This window comes from Sorex araneus, chromosome 6 (genome assembly GCF_027595985.1).
Source record: "Sorex araneus isolate mSorAra2 chromosome 6, mSorAra2.pri, whole genome shotgun sequence".
Taxonomy (NCBI): Eukaryota; Metazoa; Chordata; class Mammalia; order Eulipotyphla; family Soricidae; genus Sorex; species Sorex araneus.
Genome location: NC_073307.1, coordinates 5,953,915 through 5,972,865, shown reverse-complemented (window position 1 = coordinate 5,972,865; position 18,951 = coordinate 5,953,915). Strand labels below are relative to the sequence as shown.

Genomic DNA, 18,951 nt, shown 5'->3' with positions numbered 1-18,951 from the left:
CCAACTCGGCAGACCCACTGGGCACGCGGTGCAAACAGTGGCCTGTTATTTATGGAGGGTACCGCCACGTGCTACCCCCCGCATACAACAATTCAGAAAATTAGAGCAGAGCCGAGGGGCCCAATTTCCGCTGGAGTCAGCTGAGACGAGCCCCCCTCCCACTCCGAAACTGCTCCCTTGGGATTTCTGTTGGCCCTTTCCAGCTCTTTCTTCTCTCTCTTACTTATACCATTGCCATCGTGGGAGGCGCGTGATCCCTCCTCGGCCATCCTCTCTCGCCTGATGCGCCCTCCTGCGTTTCTTTGCTTCTGCAAACATGTTCCTACAGGGTTTGAGCTTCCCTGCTTCTGGCCGTCCAGGAGCACTTTGGGCTCAGCCTGGGCAGCCCTGCAGCCCTGACGCTAACAGGGCTCTGCCTGGCGGTGCTTCTGGGGGTCCGTAAGAAGCCGGGAATCCAACTCAGGGTTTTGTATATGCTCCACCCTCAAGCCAAGAACATCCAAGTTGGTTTCTTTATGTTCCTTGCTGTGGCTTCGCCACTGCCCTGCACTGGGGCCCCACACTCGGGCACACTGCACCAGACGCACAATGGCAGAGCCGGGTCACACCTGGCAGTCCCGGGTGCTGGAAACAGATCCCACGGCCTCACGAATGCAAGGCAGGCACTCTCCCGGGGCCATCCCAGGCCCTCCGCTCTGCATCTGAACTAGCTTACGGACCAATTGCTCCATGCAGTCATCCAGCTGCTCGTTCCCCTCGAGTCCCGCCTTGGAGTCCGACCTGCTCGCAGCCGGCACTCCGCAGGGGGCTGGTCCATCTGCACCACAACCCGCAGCAAACAATGATCAACTTTATCCAAGTGGCTACACTGCCTTATGTATAGGACAATTCCACTACCCTCGGACCATCCTTTTTAGCCCAAGCAGCTCGTTAGCGAGGGGGCTGCAACCCAGCATCCCCGGTGGCCCCTCCGCCTTTCTGCCCTGAGTACTAAGATGACTCGACTCCGCAGTGAATCTCTGCAGATGAGAAGCGCAGACACCCCCGAACAGTGTGTGGCTCCAATAGAACCAGAGGGGCTGTACTTCCCCACGTCATCTCAGTAAGGGAAGACTAGCCCCTCTGCCTCAGTTCTCTCAGCTGCATCAACGGGAGAAAGTGAACCAAATGGGCTCATCTGCCCCAGTTTTGGCTTTTTTTTGCTTTCTGGATCACACCCGGCGATGCTCAAGGGGTAACTCCTGGCTCTGCATTCAGGAATTACTCCTGGCGTTGGTCGGGGGACCATATGGGATGCTGGGAATCAAACCCGGGTTGGCCGCGTGTAAGGCAAATACCCTACCCGCTGTGCTATTGCTCCAGCCCCTGCCCCAAATTTTATAGTACCAGTACTCAAACTCTTATCACTGTAAAGTTACATCTTAGTATTTATTTACACTGGGAAAATAAATTTCAGTGTTCTGATGTTAGTAAAACTCAAAAGATTGAAAATGCGGTCATTAAAATGTTCATGGAAGATTTTAATGACATTTGCTATAGCACCAAATTCAGTCAGGTTCAACTCTCCGAATGTGAACTTGATTCCAACCAAATACCCCCCGGAAGCCCATTACCATCAGGAATGTAAGCAGGACAAAGATGCGGGCAGAAATAGGGGGCCACAAAGATGGTGCAGCAGGCAGAGTCCAGGCTGGCGCGAGGCCCCGGTTGTCAAACCCCAAGCCCACCAGCAGGGATCCCTGAGCGCAGAGCCGGGTAAGCCCTGAGGCAGCACCACATGCAGACCCCAAACATAATTTCTTTTAAAGGTGAAAGAGAAACATCCAGTACTACTTTGGACCCATATTGAATGAGAAGCGGCAAACATACCCTCAGAAATTCCTCGGCTTCAGTTCTCACTTAAACTTACGGACTCATAATAATAATTTTTCTCTGTCTTTTTGGGCCACCGCTGGCTGTCCTCAGGATCTCTCCTGACGGGCACAGGCGCCAATCAGGGTGCCCGAGAGCAAACCCAGACCAGCTGTGCGCAAGGCCAACACGCCGCACTGCATCACTCTGGCCCCACACACTAAACTTTCGAATTATTAACTGCAACTGAAGAAACTCCTTTGTTAACTGATGTATGAAGGCACACACAGAAAGGTAACTAGAATCAAGGCTGGTTAAGTTCGCACATGCAAAAGGCAGGGTCTGGAGCAATAGTACAGCCCAGCTGACCCAGGTTCAATTCCCAGCATCCCACATGGTCCCCCGAGCACCGCCAGGAGTGATTCCTGAGTGCAGAGCCAAGAGGAACCCCTAAGCATTGCTGGGTGTGACCCAAAAAGAAAAGAAAAAACAAAACGCAAACATAGGGGATAATGAAAGGGGGTATAAATTTGTGACTTAAAGAGTTGCTTTCACAGAAGCCCACTTTTTAAAGACTGAATGTACAAAAAGATCACTTAGCTTACTTTTCCTACTGACGGTTCATTACATGTAAGCCCTCTAATCTCATTTAATAAACACAGCTCTAAACAAAGAAATAAAACATTTTATTAAAAAATTCAACTATTGGGCTGGAGCAATAGCACAGCAGGTAGGGCGTTTGCCTTGCATTCGGCTGTCCTGGATTCGATTCCAAGCATCCCATATGGTCCCCTGAGCACCGCCAAGGGTGATTCCTGAGTGCAGGGCCAGGAGTAACCCCTGTGCATAGCTGTCACCCAAAATACAGCAAAAAAAAAAAAAAAAAAAAAAAAATCCAACTAAGCTTCAAATGAAGTGTCCACTTATAAACACCAAGTGTCCAGGCCTCAAACCCTGCAAAGCTGGTGTTTGCCTTTGAGGCCCGACGCTGCCCGACGCTCTTCTCTGCCTGCAGCTGCCATTTCACTCGTGTCATAAATGACTCTTCAAGACTTGACCAGGAAACGAGTTCCCAATCCACAGAAGACTGTGCTGAAGCCAGCCGGGAAGACGCTAATGTCCTCTCCCTGATCGAGAGAAACAGAAACACAGAAAAACGGAATTCAGTTATTACTCAGTTTAACATCCACATTCTCACAGTGTCTAATGACTCGGCCACTTTGTTGTTCTTATTAATAAGCCTTTTAACGTTCTGCACTAACAGTGCAGCCAAATAAGTGAGAAGGAAGTAGAGAAATGCCGAGGGAAAAGGAAGAATAAAGTCAGGCTACAGCAACAGACATCCGGGATCTGGCAAACAGTTCCCAAGAAGGGGCAGGCGCAATAGTGCAGCGGGCAAGGATGTGGGCGTGAACCCAGCACCCACTACGGTCCCCGGGCCCCCAGGAGGGGTCCCCCATGCTCCGGAGAAGCTCCCGCAGTGAGCCAGAACAAGCAACACAAAACGTGACTTCATACGACTCCTATACATGAACAGACAGAGAATGTTCCGCACTCACCTCTGAAGCCGCCACCCCCTCGTCCACCTCTGAAGCCGCCGCCTCCTCGGCCTCCTCGGAAACCACCTGAGAAGAAAGGGGATGGGACGCCTGGCTGTAGCTGTCGGGCATGCAGGGACAATCCCCCGACAGAGAACCCCATGACATGGTCCCTCACCACTGCGGGCTAGAGACACACAGACACACACACACGCACACACACAGAGAAGTTCTCATATACAAAAGGCAACCACGGGGTAGAGCCAGGGATGTCGATCTGCGCCTTCCGGAGACGCTTACACAGCGCCTGCCCCTCCAGGAGCGGGGGCACAGACACCCTTCCCGGCCCCCAGCCCTCAGACTGCGCCTTCTCAAGCCCAGCCCTGGGGAGCAGCCTCTGGCGTGCTGAGACTTGAACCTTTTTGTTTCCATCATCCAGAGGGGACCCGGCCTCCTCGTTTCCATGATTCCTGCTCACTCAGGAAGCTGCTTTGCAGAGAGCAGCAGATTATACCCAAAGGCGGGCAGGAAGTTCCAGAAAGCAGACTGGGCCGGCTGAGGGAGGGCCAGACAGCGCTCTCCCATAAATGAACCGGGAATAGCAATACTCCCCGGGGCCCAGGGGTCGCTTACCTCCTCCTCGCCCGCCTCTGCCGCCTCGGCCACCGCCACCGCCGCGGGCCCCTCCTCTGCCGCCACCTCGGGGAGGCCCCTTCTCCCCCGGGGGCCGGGGCAGGAACCTCTGCAGGGGCAGCAGCTTGTAGGGGTCGATGTAGAACTGGGCGGAACAGAGACAGTCAGTGACCGGGGGCATCGGGGTGTCAGGGACGTCAGGGGCCGCAGTGCCGCCTGCCCCCCGCCGAGGGCCACAGGGGCTCCCGCAGCTGACCGAGGACAGGCCTTCGGAGGGAGCGGCCGTGACAGCGGGCTCCTCCTCGGGTTCGATGTTCCCAGGGGCCACCAGCGTCACCTACTCCAAGCCAGCTCTGCTCGGGGACCGCCTGACCCCATGTCGCGAGGGCAGGCCCACTGAGGCACGGTGCTCAGCGAGCACTCTCTCTGAGAAGCAACTGCCTGACGGCACTGAGCTCAGCCCAGCACCTTCCTCTCTCTCCTTTCTACCTCGCCCGAGTCCCCAACGGCAACCCGGGCGCCTCCTCTGCCATTAGTCACTGTTCCCTTCTGGGGACCAGCGCCCAGCACCCGGCGGGCTGCAGTCAGGGCGGGAGGGCGGCCCTGCTCGGGGAGCCGGGTCTGACCTGCCAAGAGCTCCGGGCCCCCAGACCCGCCTCCTCCCCGCAGGCGGGGCCTGCCCCTCACCCCAGGACAGCCTGCATCTCTCCCTGGCGAGTTACTGAGTATTTGCAAAACCGTCTACACCTGCCTTCTCCCAGGCAACAGACGCTCTGTAACGACTCGGGACGTTTAGCCCTGCTGCCTCAGGGCGTTACAGATGCTGGGAACGTTCTAGCAGTCACCGAGCGGCAGCGAGGAAAACTCTGATGCCCGAGTTCATCTCGGTGCCCTCGCGGGGCAACCTGCGGTCACCCGTCACTCCCCAGCCCGGGCCCGAGGGCCGTAAGCTCGACTCACCTTCTGCAGTTTCTTAAAGGAAGAAGCCTTCATGTTTTCTGACAATTTGACTGAAAAATACTGTTAATTTAATTAAGGAACAAGCGATTAAGACCAGAGGAGGCATCAAACTTTCTAAGTCCACACCCGGTTTTAAAAACAAGGTTACGATACAGGGCTAAGCCAAAGAGCTAACAGTGCAGGAAGGGCCTGGCCCGGCACTGGCCGGCTGGGCTCCACGCCCCAACAGTCAAGCCAGGAGCAAGCTCTGAGCACTGCGAGGTGCGAGCCCCCGCCAATAAAAGGTCAGGTGGGAAGCTGAGACTGCGTGCTTTGTACACACAGTTCAATCTCGGGCGCACACAGTAACTCTAGAACAAAAACAAGACCTAAATAAATGAGTTTAGAGTAAGCACTGTAGTCCCATTGTTCATCGATTTGCTCGAGCGGGCACCAGTCACGTCTGCATTGTGAAACTTGTTACTGTGTTTGGCATATCAAATACGCCATGGGGAGCTTGCCAGGCTCTGCCATGCGGGCGGGATACTCTCAGTAGCTCGCCGGGCTCTCCGAGGAACGGAGGAATAGAACCGGGTCGGCCGCGTGCAAGGCAAACGCCCTACCCGCTGTGCTATTGCTCCAGTCCTAACTGAGTGTAGAAGAAATCTAATTTCTGATTGTCTTTAAGGTGGGTGCTGCGGCCGAACGTGGCACCAAGTCTGCACGGCCTGCCCCCTCGAGCCCACGGGCGGCTCCACGGGGCTGTGGAGCGACCAACACCCTCGCCCACGCCAAGCGCCTCATCCTGCAGCCCGCAGCCGACAGCAACCGGGCCTCTATTTCCAAAGCCTTACAGAAGCGAAGCCCGCCCTGTAGGACCCACCTTCCCCAAACACGCACGTAAAACCTATTCTCCTCTCCACTCGCCTTGACCGTCCCCTCTCGGCAGTGGCCTCATTCACAGAAGCAACGAGTGTCCCGTGGCGTCACGGGCCGGTAACCCCGAGGGCCGCCACGAGGTGGCGGCACCAGCACGAAGGATACAAAGTCTCTGAGCTGGCCGAAGATCTCGTCCACTTTGCCGATCTGCTCCTTGTTCTCCAGGTACACGGGCGCGTTGAAGTAAGGCACCTTGTTCTCTTCCGTGGTACACTTACACACGATGTCGTCTTCGCAGGGGTGCAGGAACTCTCCCAAAACTGCAGGGCGGCAAGAACACGCGCAGTCGTGACGGGGGGCAGCTCACACCAGCCTGCACCGCCACCTTCTAGGGGGGTACTGACACCTCGGCAGGAACTTTGGGTTTGGTTTTTTTTTTTTTTTGCTTTCTGGGTCACATCTGGCCATTCTGCACTCAGGAATCGCTCCTGGCGGTGCTGGGGGCCCATACGGGATGCCGGGATGGAACCCAGGCTGGCCGTGTGCCAGGCAAGCGCCCTCCCCGCTGTGCTACGGCTCAGGCCCCGTCTGGAGCATGTTAAGTGCTAAGTGCGTCTATAAACGTTCGCCTGCCTTCATGCACTTGGTTCCTGGCACTCCCTGCCCGCGCCAACTGGCCTGCACCTTCTCCCCAGTGCCACCTCGGGGCCGCCCGGTCCCGCCCGCCTCCGGGGCTCCGGCCCGAACCCCTGTGCTCCCCGTGCTCCCCGCGCCCAGATGCACTCCTGGTTCCCGTGCAAGCAAAGCTCTCCTCTCCGCCCCGCCCCCGCGCCCCCTGCACTGCCCGCCGCCCCGAGCACCACCCCCAACTGCCCCGGGAGCACTCGCCCTTTGAGCCTCCCGCTTCCCTCCCGAGTGCTCCCAGCCGCAGGATCCCTGGGGTCGGCAGCGCTGGCTGAGTACTGCGGACCGAGCCTTGGGCCCCCAGGCACGGACGCTCGGACTCACCGTTTTCTAGGAAATGGGGACAGGTGAGGGACCGAGAAAGTGGGACCCCCGTTGGTTTGTCTGGGGGGTGTCACAGCAGGAGATGCTCCTGCCCGCCCTGCCCAGGTACCCCCCCCCCGGGGTCCCTCCCGCCGCTCCCGGGGCGGGACCTACCGACCACGTGCTCGGGGGGCCCGAAGTCCTGGCCCTTGGCGAAGCCCCCGCGCCCCCCGCCCCGGCCGAAGCCGCCCCGGCCGCCGCCGCCGCCTCGGAAGCCGCCGCCGCCTCGGAAGTTGCCGCCGCCGCCGCCTCGGAAGTGGTTGTTGCCGCCGCCGCGGTGGAAGCCGCCGCGCCCGCCGCCCCGGAAGGCCATGCCCGCCCGGCCCGCGCCCGACCCTCGGCCCCCGGCCCCCCGCCCGCCGCCGCCCCGCGCCACGTGCGCGCCCGCCGCGCCCGCCGCGCCCGCCGCGCCCGGCCCTCCGCGGCCACCGTCCCCGCGCCGCGCCGGCCCGGAAGTGACGCGCACGGGGCGCCGGACGGGCGCGCGGGCCCCGCGACGACCGGAAGTGACGCTCATTGGGCGCGCGGAGGCGGGGGGGGCCCTTGGCGCGACCCAGGGCCCTGCCCGGAGGGAGGGGCCCCGCGGAAGGGGGTGTGTGCCGCGCCGCCCCGCCCTGAGTGCTGTGGGGCAATAAACGAGCGCTTGTCTCTTTGTTGCAAGTGTGAGTGTGTGAGCGTGAGTGTGTGAGCGTGTGTGTGTGTGTGTGTGTGTGTGTAGGGCAATAAACAAGCGCTTGTCTCTCTGTTGCAAGTGTGAGTGTGTGAGCGTGAGTGTGTGAGCGTGTGTGTGTGTGTGTGTGTGTGTAGGGCAATAAACAAGCGCTTGTCTCTTTGTTGCAAGTGTGAGTGTGTGAGCGTGTGTGTGTGTGTGTAGGGCGATAAACAAGCGCTTGTCTCATTGTTGCAAGTGTGAGTGTGTGAGTGTGTGTGTGTGTGTAGGGCAATAAACAAGTGCTTGTCTCATTGTTGCAAGTGTGAGTGTGTGTGTGTGTGTGTAGGGCAATAAACAAGTACTTGTCTCATTGTTGCAAGTGTGAGTGTGTGTGTGTGTGTGTGTGTGTGTGTGTGAGAGAGAGAGAGAGATCCCGGCTGTGTATGTGTGCTCGCTATCCAGGGTGTGTGTGTGAGATCCCGGGGTGTGTGGGATGGGGGGGATGGGGGGGTGATGGGGGGGGGAGTGTTTGAGATCCCGGAAGGGGATGGGGGATCCCGGAGTGTGTGTGTGTGTGCCCGGGTGTGAATGTGTGCACACGATCCCAGGTGTGTCGGTGTGTGTGCGTGTGCGTGATCCCGTGGTGTGTGTGTGTGTGTGTGTGTGTGAGAGAGAGAGAGAGATCCCGGGTGTGTATGTGATTCCAGGGTATGTGTGTGCAAGAGAGAGATCCCGGGTGTGGGGGGTGGTGCCGTGCATGATCCCAGCTCTGTGTGTGTGTGTGTGTGTGTGTGTGTGTGTGTGTGTGTGTGAGAGAGAGAGAGAGAGAGATGGGGGGTGGTGCTGTCTCTGCCCTACCATCATCCATCAATGGGCACTTGAGTTGATAGCCGGGTGCTGGAGCAGTGTGTGTGTGAGATAGTTCTTCCCCTCCCTGGTCATTGCGTTGGCGCTGGGACACTGCGTCTAGTGTCCTCTGGGGGTGCCCTAGGCAGAGCCGGGAGCTTTATCCGGCAACACACCTGAAACCTGTTGCTGCCAGACTTGGTAACCGCCCCACCTTTCTGCCTGTGTTTGCCTCTGCTCCTGTTGGGCTGGTTTGCGCGCCTCTCGCGTTTGTTTTATTTCCCTTCCTGTAAATCCTCCCTGGTGTTAATTGGATCCCTTTTCACCTCTTCCGTTTGGTGATTTCTTTGCTGTTGTTTATTTTCAGTGAGATGTGGGAGAGGAGAGGGAACTCTTTGGCTTGTCAGTGGTTGGGAGCCAGCCAGTGAACGTCTTCGTTGCTAACGAATAGGAAAGTCATCGTTCATTCAGGCTTCCGTGAACTGTCGCGTTATAGGCGCAGGGAGCCAGGCGCATCGGCAAACTTTGAGTCAGGAATTCTTTATTGGCTCATCAGTGACTCCTGTGCCCCAAATTTGAACAGGAGCGCAGTCCCCAAACTATCTTCTTGAGCTTTTTATGGACGGGGTTCACCTCCCATTCCCACGCTAAGCGCGCAAGCAAGAGGGTTACAGAAGGCAAAGACGCGCAGTTAGCAAAGCAGTCTATTGATTACAAAATAAGTAGGCCCATAGGTAAATTCCTTGATTAATATAGAAATCTTCCAAAAATAAAAACCAAAGATTAGACAGTTAATCGTGAAACAAGCATCAAACCAGTGGTTAGACAGTAGTTCACTGTCTGATGTAAGGGCCAAGCAGGGGGCTCCCCTCTTGATTGATCCCCGTGTCGTGTGTCTTGTTTTTCTGCCAAGTGAGCACACATCCTGCTTCTCTGCCAAGCTCACTGGCACACATGCTGCTTTTCTGCCACGAGAACATGCCTCCATCGTATCTGTCAGAGGTGCCAGGGTCAAAGACACTTGACGTCTTTCTCGGGAGTGGGGTCAGTCGGTCTACATTTAGACCTGTCCATCATTTCCTGTGTGTTGAATGCATAGTGAATTCGTGAATTTAACATCCTTGGTTTTATTTCAGACACTGATGGGTTTGCTCAGCTGTTTCCTCTGTTGGACGTGGAATTTTCTGTTGGTTTTTACCCTTGAACAGGTCGCTGATACTTGGCCTTTTCCTCCATGGCTGGCTTCTTAAACATTAAGAATTGGTGCCAGTGTAGTTTAAGGGTCACCAGCAAGGCACCTGCCTTGCTTACCGCTGACCCTGGTTCTAACACCCTGCACCACACGTGGTCCCCCAAACTGCCAGGGGTCATTTCTGAGCACAGATCCAGGAATAACTCATGAGCACTGCTAGGTATCACTGTCACTGTCATCACTATCATCCCGTTGCTCATTGATTTGCTCGAGCGGGCACCAGTAATGTCTCTATTGTGAGACTTGTTGTTACTATTTTTGGCATATCAAATACGCCATGGGTAGCTTGCCAGGCTCTGCCATGTGGGCGGGATACTCTTGGTAGCTTGCCGGGCTCTCGGAAAAGGATGGAAGAATCGAACCCGGATCGGCTGCATGCAAGGCAAACGCCCTACCTGCTGTACTCCAGCCCAACATCATAGTTACCTCTATGAAATAACATTTAGGGCTTAATAGATAGTGTAGGAGGTACGCACTTGCCTTGTACACAGCTGAGCCCTGGTACGCCATATGGGCCTCCAAACCCTCCAAAAGTGATCTCTGAGCACAGAGCCAGGAGTAAGCCATGCACACAACTGGGTGTGGCTTAAAATAAAAAACTAAAAAATAAAGGCTTTTAAATCTTGTTGGCTCCCATTTGCTCCTGGTAACATTTTAGTTCTTACAAAGGAGGATAGCCTCATCGTTTCAGAGTGGTTTTAAGTGCTTAGAGGAAAAATAAAGGTCATACTGCTAGGTATGACCCCAAATCCTGGGGTGGGGGGAAGAAGAGGAGTGGGAGGGGGGCTGGAACAGTGGGGGAGGCACTTGCCTTCCACTCAGCAGGGTGTCATCCCGTGCACGCCGTATCCTCGAGCCCCTCCAGGAGGGACTCCCTGAGCACTGCTGAGTGTGGCCTCGACACAAAAAAGAACCTCAAGTAGGGCCTCACAAGGACAACGACCCAAAGGATGAACCCGACAGGGGGTGAGAGGAGGCGTCTGGTCACATTATTCAGTGGCTCCATCTCATTCCACACCACCCTGGAGCTGGCCCCGGACATTGCAGAGCTGAGATGCTTGTGGGAAAGGCCCCTCGGGCTGCATCCTGCGGGATGGCCACACGGAACACACCACCCGTGACCAGCAGGCAGCGTTTAGCTTCTTGTCCCCATAATAACCTCCAAGTCTGGCCCCCGCACTATCTTCCTTTGGGGCCCCAACACCGAGGTTAAACGTTGATCTCCCTGGGGCTGGAGTGGTAGCACAGCAGGTAGGGCTTTGCCTGGGCGTCGCTGGGTGTGACCCAAAAAACAAAAAAAAATTTTTTAAAAAGTGCTGTCTGTAGCACTGTCATCTCATTGTTCATTGATTTGCTCAAGTGGGCACCAGTAACGTCTCCATTGTGAGACCTGTTACTGTTTTTGGCATATCGAATACACCATGGGTAGCTTGCCAGGCTCTGCCGTGCGGGTGGGATATCTCGGTAGCTTGCTGGGCTCTCCGAGAGGGACGGAGGAAAAAGGTTGATCTCCAGGGAGCGCTAGTGGTCTTTGGTCTCCATGGGAAGCACTGCCTGGCATCAGAGGAAACAGCCCTGGACTTGATTCTACACCTTCCACCTGGTCCACGGGGTCTTTCACCCCAGTGACGCAGAGGAGGTAGGACCGAGACCGCCTGGGCCTGGAGGAGAGTGTGGGAAAGCCGTTCCCTGGGCCTGAGGGGAAGCAGCGGCCTGAGCCTGGGAGGAAGTCAAGCTCCTCGGGGGCGGGGGCTTTCGGTGCCCAGTGTGCCAGGGCAGGAAGGCACAGGCTGAGGGACAGCTGCGGCCGGGCTCCACGGCAGCGCTGGGCCGGGGGCTGCACCGTCCGCTCTAAGTGCTCTCACGGAGAGAGTGTGCAGGGGCTCTCCAGAAAGCAGCTCCGAGAGGTGCAAGGGGGGTTCGAGATGCACTAGCAGGCCTCTGTCCGGAAAGGCTCGCCGCGTCTCGGGGAAGCGGAGCCCATGACACGTTCCCCTAAGCCGAGCCTCTCCTGGGCACCCACGCCTGGTGATGGAGCGAGGTAGCAAAGTCCAGCCTCTCAGGCCTGACCCAAGGGCACCACGACCGGTCACACTCACTGGAACTCCCCGTGAGCCAACCCGTGAATTGAGGTCGGCCGGCTTCTCCCTCCTCCCTCCCGGGTACTGATGCCAAAGGAACCCCTCTACCCCTCTACTCCCCTCTACCGTGCGGGAACACGCGCAGACGGCCGTTCGCTCCCACCTGGTTGTGTCGCAAATACAAGAAGAATCCTGCTCTCTCGTTGGTACTGGGGCAAGAATGCTGGTCTTCAAGTTCACTCAGAGACTGCGGCTTAGTCACAGCACCACAGTGCAGCCCTTGAGCAGTTCCTTCGTGGAGGGTTTCTCTGCAATGACTTAGTATTCAGTCTGTGTTCTCCAACTTCTGACCATGCCTCGTTTCAACATTCAAGGAAAATACAGTCCCTGGGAGACAGTGCAGTGGTTAAGGCTTTTACTTTGCACATGCCAACCCGGGTTTGTCCCCCATATTGTCCTCCAGGAATGATCAGAATGCAGAGCCAGGAGGAAGCCTTGAGCACTGTCAAGAGTGTCCCCGTCTCGGGGCTGGAGTGATAGCACAGCGGGGAGGGCGTTTGCCTTGCATGCGGCCGACCCGGGTTCAAATCCCAGCATCCCATATGGTCCCCTGAGCATGGCCAGGGGTAATTCCTGAGTGCAGAGCCAGGAGTAACCCCTGTGCATAGCCAGGTGTGACCCAAAAAGCAAAAAAAAAAAAAAAAAAAGAGTGTCCCTGTCTCTTCCCCACCACCACCACCAATATTTTTGGGTGGGGGTCACACCTGGAAATGCACAGCGATTACTCCTGGCTCTGCACTCAGGAATTACTCCTGGCAGTGCTCAGGGGACCATATGGGATGCTGGGAATCAAACCCGGGTCGGCTGCGTGCAAGGCAAACGCCCTACCCGCTGTGCTATTGCTCCAGCCCCACCACCAACTTTTTTTTTTTAAAAGAAAGCTTCTACTGTGTACTGTGGTTTTGCCTTCCTTGAAAATCGCACCGAGGCCTCACTTGGTAAGCAGATGAGGAAATCGCTTCCCCCAGAGAAGCACAGCCCTGATTGGCCGCTGCGGAGGACTTGCTGTTTCAGTTACGGTAAACTCTGGAGTGGAGCCACTTTGCCAGTTCAAAAGTACAAGGCTCAGTCGGAGCCCTTGCTCTTTTTAAATATTTTTTCAGGAGTTAAAAATTAAATTCCAGAAGAGTATCTGGAGCGGGAAGAAGAGTCCTCGTCAGAGACGCGGGTCCCGGACGTGTCCGGCATGAGGCTGCTGCCCGTCGCGCTGCTCCTGCTCTGCCTCTGCGCCAGCTTCTGCACGGTGAGCAACGCGGTCTGTGTCGAACCCTTCCCGGTAGATGCTTTCAAATATGTTACAATGTAGAAAGCTTACGGGTCCACTGTAACCAACGGTGGCAATATGTAAGTGAGAAGCGAAGGTTCTACGTGACTATCTTGACGAACAAACTTAGAAAACAGCTTCTCTACCCCAGAAATAGAACTGTTTCACTCCTATGGGTCTATAATTTACAACAAATATATGAAATCAGAGGCTTTACCAAGCTCTTTGATATGTAAGGTATTGTATTGGGCAAATGGTAAGAACCATCTTTTCTTTCAAAAGCCTTTTGATAGAGTCCTAGAAAGATGTACAGAAATGCTAAAGAGTGGGCAGGTGCCCTAGTTGGCAGCCTGCCTCATGAGCTGGGGAGAAGGCAGCTGGGATAGAGAAGGGATCACTAAGTCAGTGATGGTTGGAGGGACCGCTCAGGTTGGGAGACGTGGGCTGACAGTAGATAAAGGACCAAACGTGATAGTCTCTCAGTATCTGTATTGCAAACCCTAATGCCCCAAAGTAGAGAGAGAGTCTGGGGGAAATTGTCTGCCATGGAGGCAGGGGGAGGGTGGGATTGGGAGGGATACTGGGGACATTGGTGGTGGGGAATGTGCACTGGTGGAGGGATGGGTGTTCGATCATTGTATGATTGTAACTCAACATGAAAGCTTGTAACTGTATCTCACTGTGATTCAATTATATAAAAAAAAAGAGTGGGCATGTGTTGGAGCAATGGATGTCTACATGGAACTGGCTGATAACCAGTATTGTCAATTACTGGACCTCAGTAACAAACAGGGGAGAAAATCTCATGCATGTTTAATCCTGCCTTGCTTCTGCCTCTTGAAGATCCAAGCTAACACGGCAGGTAAATCAGGATGTCGATTTGTCAGGTGGTAACACTGAAGTTATGAAAGCTTTTGATAAAACAAGAAAGAAATGCCAATGAGGAAATAAAAATCAAATAACTTTGAGAACATAAGTTGCCGAAGAGTCTTGCAAAACTGCATATTGGATTGCCAGGAATGGCTTTGATATCACATGCCAAGGACTCTTAATGACATGAAATGATTACTTTATGCCAGAAAACCAGGAAGAGTTTATCAACCAAGTGGGATTTGAATAGACTTCTAATTCTGGGCTGAATCAACCAGAGGAGAGAAAGTGATTGTCAGCCTCCCCAGCCTGAAAAAACACAGCAAGTGTCCTGGTAGGAAGGGAATAGAGCTTGGGTCCCGGCTGATGAATAAACCCACCTGGTTTCGGAGGGAGGAGGAAGCGTAGCCTGCCCTTTGGAAGGCCTCATCTGAGGTGTGAAATGTTTCCAGTTCTTATCGATGGCCAGCTACTTTTGCGATCTAACCAATCCAGGAAGGATCCTAAAAAGCTATTATGTCTTTTTTTTTTTTGCTTTTTTTTTGGGGGGGGGGGTCACACCTGGCGATGCACAGGGGTTATTCCTGGCTCATGCACTCAGGAATTACTCCTGGCGGTGCTCGGGGGATCATATGGGATGCTGGGAGTCGAACCCGGGTTGGCCACGTGCAAGGCAAACGCCCTACCTGCTGTGCTATTGCTCCAGCCCCAAAACCTATTATGTCTTAATGACAGAGCTAGGAATAAGTGTTTCCAGAAAATTCCAAAATCGGAGTTACATTAAGGTTCTTGAAATTTACCCAAGGTACAATGTTTATAATAGCGGAGGGAAAGTAAGTAAATGTTCATGGAGAAGACACATTAAACATTTTAAGTCATAAATAGACTCGTAAATCATATTTTTATGATTTAGAATTTTTGAAACTTGAATGAGAGGAATATTTCCTCTGATTAAAGGTCCTTGCCCCACAGTAGCCCGACCATCCCTGCAACTCCTGCTGCACTGTTTGGTGAGACTCCTCATCTCACAAAAACGGATTCATTGCGTTCTCCGGGCCGGAGTGATAGCACAGCGGGGAGGGCACTTGCCTTGTGCGCGGCCAACCTGGGTTCCATCCCTGGCATCCTATGTGGTCCCCCGAGCACTGCCTGGAGTACTTCCTGAGTGCAGAGCAAGGAGTAATCTCTGAGCATTGCAGGATGTGACCCCAAAAAGCCCCCCCCAAAATCATTGTATTCTATGTTGAATTTTAAAAGTCCTTGTTAAAACCTTTTTGTTGTTGTTTTAAAAAAATGTTTGTTTCTGGAGCCAGAGAGATAATGCCGGGTTAAGGCACAAGCCTTACATCTCCAGATCATAGAGCATCCCTGGGCATGGCCCTGGAGATCTCTCGGGTACCACTGGGCTGACCCAGGAAACCCCTGGTTCCACAGGGTCTGAGGACGGCCCCTCAAACCGAACTAAGGACCTCTGGGGCTCCCCCAAAGTATATGCAACTATATGTAAACATACACATAAATACACATTTAGCTGCTTATACAGATGGCGATGTAAAACTTCTTTCTGGATATTTACAGAGAGCTCTTGGAATCTGGGCAGTGGAATTACTGATTATATTTCCTTTTTCTTTTTTTTTTAATTGAATCACCATGTGGAAAATACAAAACATTCAGGCTTAAGTCTCCATTATACAATGATCGAACACTCATCCCTTCACATATTCCACCACCAAGATCCCCTGTATACCTCCCCTCCCACCCCCACCCCCCTGCCTGTGTAGCTGATAATTTTCACTTTACTTTGATTACATTCAATATTTCCACAAAAAAAAAAATCTCACTATTATTGTTTGGAGTTTCCCCCGCAAAATCAGACCTGCTGAAAAGAAAGCATTGGATAATTTGTTTTCCATTGCTGAGAATGAAGAGATATGAGGTCACAGCCGCGTGGTTTTGGATTTCTGTATTTTAGTATTTTAGTAACTAAGTCCAGGGAAATTTCTGCCAGAAATTGCATCATTGCAAACTCGTTTCTCTCTTTAGTGGTCCTTATAAGATGGCGGTCGCCACGCCTCTCCACCCCCCCGCCCCCCCACACACACACAAAGGAACAGCCTAGAGAGAAAAACCTTTCCCCTCCTGGGGCGGCATGGGGCCGTGGCTTAGTTCACAGTCTAGAGACATTTCTGCAAGAAGCTGCCGGCACCAAAAGTAGTCTAGCTGGCCTCCGGGATCATGGCCATCCAGCAACAGAGAGGCTGCACACGTGCGGCCACTTGGGTCACATCTCTGCGGAGAGCATATTTTCCCTTCTGAAAATTTTTTTTTAGGTTTTTGGGTCATACCTGATTATTTCAGGGGTTACTCCTGGTTCTGTACTCAGGAATTACTCCTGGAAAATTTGGGGGACCCTGTGGAATGCCAGGGATTGGACCCAGGTCGGCCACGTGCAATTGCAAGGCAAGTGCCTCCCCCTCTGTACTATCACTCTAGCCACCTTATTTTTTTATATACATATTCATGAATTTTTAGAATTCAGAAATTCTTTTTTATCATTTATTTTTATTAAAAAATATCAAGTGAGGGGCGAGAGATAGAGTACAAGGTTAAGACACTTGAATTGAAAACAGCCGATCCAGGTTCGAGCCTTGGCAACCAAAGATGGTCCCCTGAATCCTGACAGGAGTGATGCCTGAGCAATGAGCCACGAATGTGCCAGAAAGCACCTGAGGAAAAGCCGGTGTGTCCCCCAAAACAACAAAACAAAAAACAAGTGAATGTATGCTACGTATTAGTTAAAAATCAACCACAAAGCTGATAATAAGTAATAGGGAATGGACCCCCCAAATAAAGTGAAAACAGTAGCTTTCACTTATAGAAGAGGGAAAGGGACTTTCTCATACGAGTTGGCAAACTTCAACGACACTAACATTGACCTAGTTCCCTTTTTGGAAAAGCATCTTGAGCAGGGAGATGTACTGATCACTTGTCAACGTGGGGTTAGCAGTTCTCGACGAGGGGGTTTTCCCCTGGCCTGGTCGTGTTCTTGCTGCTACAATAAAGAAGAAATCAAAGCACACAACAAAAACAATAGAAAGAAAAAATGGTGGACTTGCTTTCTCATCATTTATCATTCTTTTCTCTTTATAGTCTCATTATAGAAAAGAAAATGAGAAGAAACCAGAGGTAATGCTTCTTTGCCATATCCTGGGGCTAAACAAAGATGGCTTGTTGCTTGTCTGTTGTTTAAGGGTCAGTGGTCTGCCTAAAACGCCTTCACTCTAGTCCCACCTCAACTGAAAGGTCCAAGCTCACGCCAGATCACTGTCACCGCTTTACAAACTCCAAGGGAAGGACTTAAAAAAAAAAATCTTGTGTTAGTAGAAGTTGTTATTGCGCTGACTCAGATTCTGTAGATAATGAGGCAACAGTAACTGCTAATAAATGCTGGGCAGTTGCTCCTGGCCCCTGTGAAGGTGTTTATCCGTAAATCAGAAACACACTGATTAAACCAATACATTGGTTTTTCAATACTCCTATGACCAGTGGTGTCAACCCCGTGTGCAGCCACAGAACAGTGTCCGTTTGTGGACTGTCCACTGGAACCACCCACCCGGGGGCCAGAGAGCATGCACAGTGGGCCGGAATGCGGGCTTTGTGCGCGGGAGCCCTAGATTGGGTCCCTGGTGTCACCAGGAGCGAGAGCCCTGACAGCCCCGCTACGTGTGGCTTGGAGATAAAAGCGAGCACAGAGAACCCTGCCCTGGACTTGTGGCTCTCGAGGTCCGGGTTCCCGGGCAGTGTCTCTCGGGTGCCAGCTGTGCCCATCAGCACTGGCTAGATCATGCAGGAGAAAGAACCCGTCACGGGGCCAGAGGGCTAGTACAGTGGGCATTTATTTGCCTTGCACGCGGCTCAACCCCTGGTGCTCCACATGCTTCCTTTTGTCCCGCTAGGGGAAATCCCTGAGCACAGAGCCAGGAGTAAGCCCTGTGCGCAGCTGGCTGTGCCCCCAAATGGAAAAAGAACCACGCGCAGACGTCAGTGTCTTAGCCCAGCAGAAGCTCCCTAGAGAGGTGTTACTGTGTGTGTCCGGCCGGCTCAGGAGCGCAGGCTGGAGCTAAAAGCCCCCAGACCGCATCTGCACGGGGCCCTGGTAGCCCCCTTCCCTCCCTCGCCTCCAGAGGGATGGTGCTTGTAGCCTGCGGCTGAGTCCCTCTTTGCCTTGTGTGTCCCAGCTCCCCCCGGCCTCGGACGCTGGAGTCTCGAGGGACCTGGTGGACGCGAAGTGCTTAGCGGAGCGACACACGCACCACTCCTGTGACAAGGTCTTCTGCCAGCCCTGGCAGAGGTGCATCGGCGGGACCTGCCTCTGCAAACTGCCCTACCAGTGCCCGAAGAACGGCACCCGGGTGTGCGCCAGCAGCGGGAGGAGCTTCCTGACTTACTGTCAGCTGAAGAGCTTCGAGTGTCTTCAACCAGACGCCAAGTTCCTCAAGAGCGGAGAGTGCACCGGCCACGGTGGGAAACGTGTCCCCTCCGACGGATGGACGGAAAGGCGGCCGCCCTCTCCCGCGCCTCCTCCGGGGCAGACTGGCCCCGGGAAATGCAGCCTCTCACCTTTCTCTAGCCCAGAGCACCCCAGAGCGGGAACTCGTGCCCCGCTGGCTGCAGGGAGCACTGGGCGGCAGGGCACCCCAGGCGCTTGGCGCTTTACACTGCGCTCACCCGTCACTTCTCCCCGGCCACAGCCGTCCTCCCCCACGTCCCCAATCCCTTAAGAACCTAGTGGAGCGTCGTGTCTCTGACATATGTGTAACCTCAGTGTGGGTCACCGCTCCTGCAAATCTCGGACCTCAGTCACTTTTTTCCTGACCCCCAGGCCGTCAGAGTCTGTCCCACTTCCTCTGCCCTTCGCCCCGATGCAGGGACGCCCCCGCCATGGCTGAACAAGAACGTCCCCCTAGTTCTCAGCCTGCACGCTGCTGTAAGCCCCGCCCGGGGTCCTAACGCGGAGAGGACCCGGGTAGACGGGTTAG

General features: G+C 54.1%; 2 protein-coding genes across 2 annotated transcripts in view; one reads left to right on the top strand and one right to left on the bottom strand.

Annotated features, from left to right (window-relative positions):
• Nucleotides 1–2,516: 2,516 nt before the first annotated feature.
• Nucleotides 2,517–7,252, bottom strand: GAR1 (GAR1 ribonucleoprotein). Its single transcript, XM_055142386.1, has 6 exons — nt 7,002–7,252; nt 6,006–6,160; nt 4,983–5,042; nt 4,023–4,167; nt 3,411–3,476; nt 2,517–2,978 (listed from the first exon to the last, which is right to left on the bottom strand). Exons 1-6 carry the CDS (start codon nt 7,198–7,200, stop codon nt 2,965–2,967), a joined length of 639 nt encoding a protein of 212 aa, XP_054998361.1. The 5' UTR covers nt 7,201–7,252; the 3' UTR covers nt 2,517–2,964.
• A 5,527-nt stretch (nt 7,253–12,779) lies between these two features.
• CFI (complement factor I) overlaps nt 12,780–18,951 on the top strand; it is a 28,898-nt gene continuing 22,726 nt past the window's right edge. The window contains exons 1-4 of the mRNA XM_055142656.1: nt 12,780–12,797; nt 12,882–13,021; nt 17,063–17,098; nt 18,151–18,433. Coding sequence (XP_054998631.1) covers nt 12,965–13,021; nt 17,063–17,098; nt 18,151–18,433 — 376 coding nt within the window. The 5' untranslated portion in view covers nt 12,780–12,797; nt 12,882–12,964. The remainder of the gene's footprint in view (nt 12,798–12,881; nt 13,022–17,062; nt 17,099–18,150; nt 18,434–18,951) is intronic.

Bases quoted from the DNA above. Each gene is read 5' to 3' on its own strand.
- GAR1 (XM_055142386.1), bottom strand. From the start codon at position 7,200: ATGGCCTTCCGGGGCGGCGGGCGCGGCGGCTTCCACCGCGGCGGCGGC. The intron at 6,161-7,001 runs GTAGGTCCCGCC...GCCGCCCTGCAG, and splicing joins GCCCCCCGAGCACGTGGTCG to TTTTGGGAGAGTTCCTGCAC. The intron at 4,168-4,982 runs GTGAGTCGAGCT...TGTTCCGCCCAG, and splicing joins CCTTTAAGAAACTGCAGAAG to TTCTACATCGACCCCTACAA.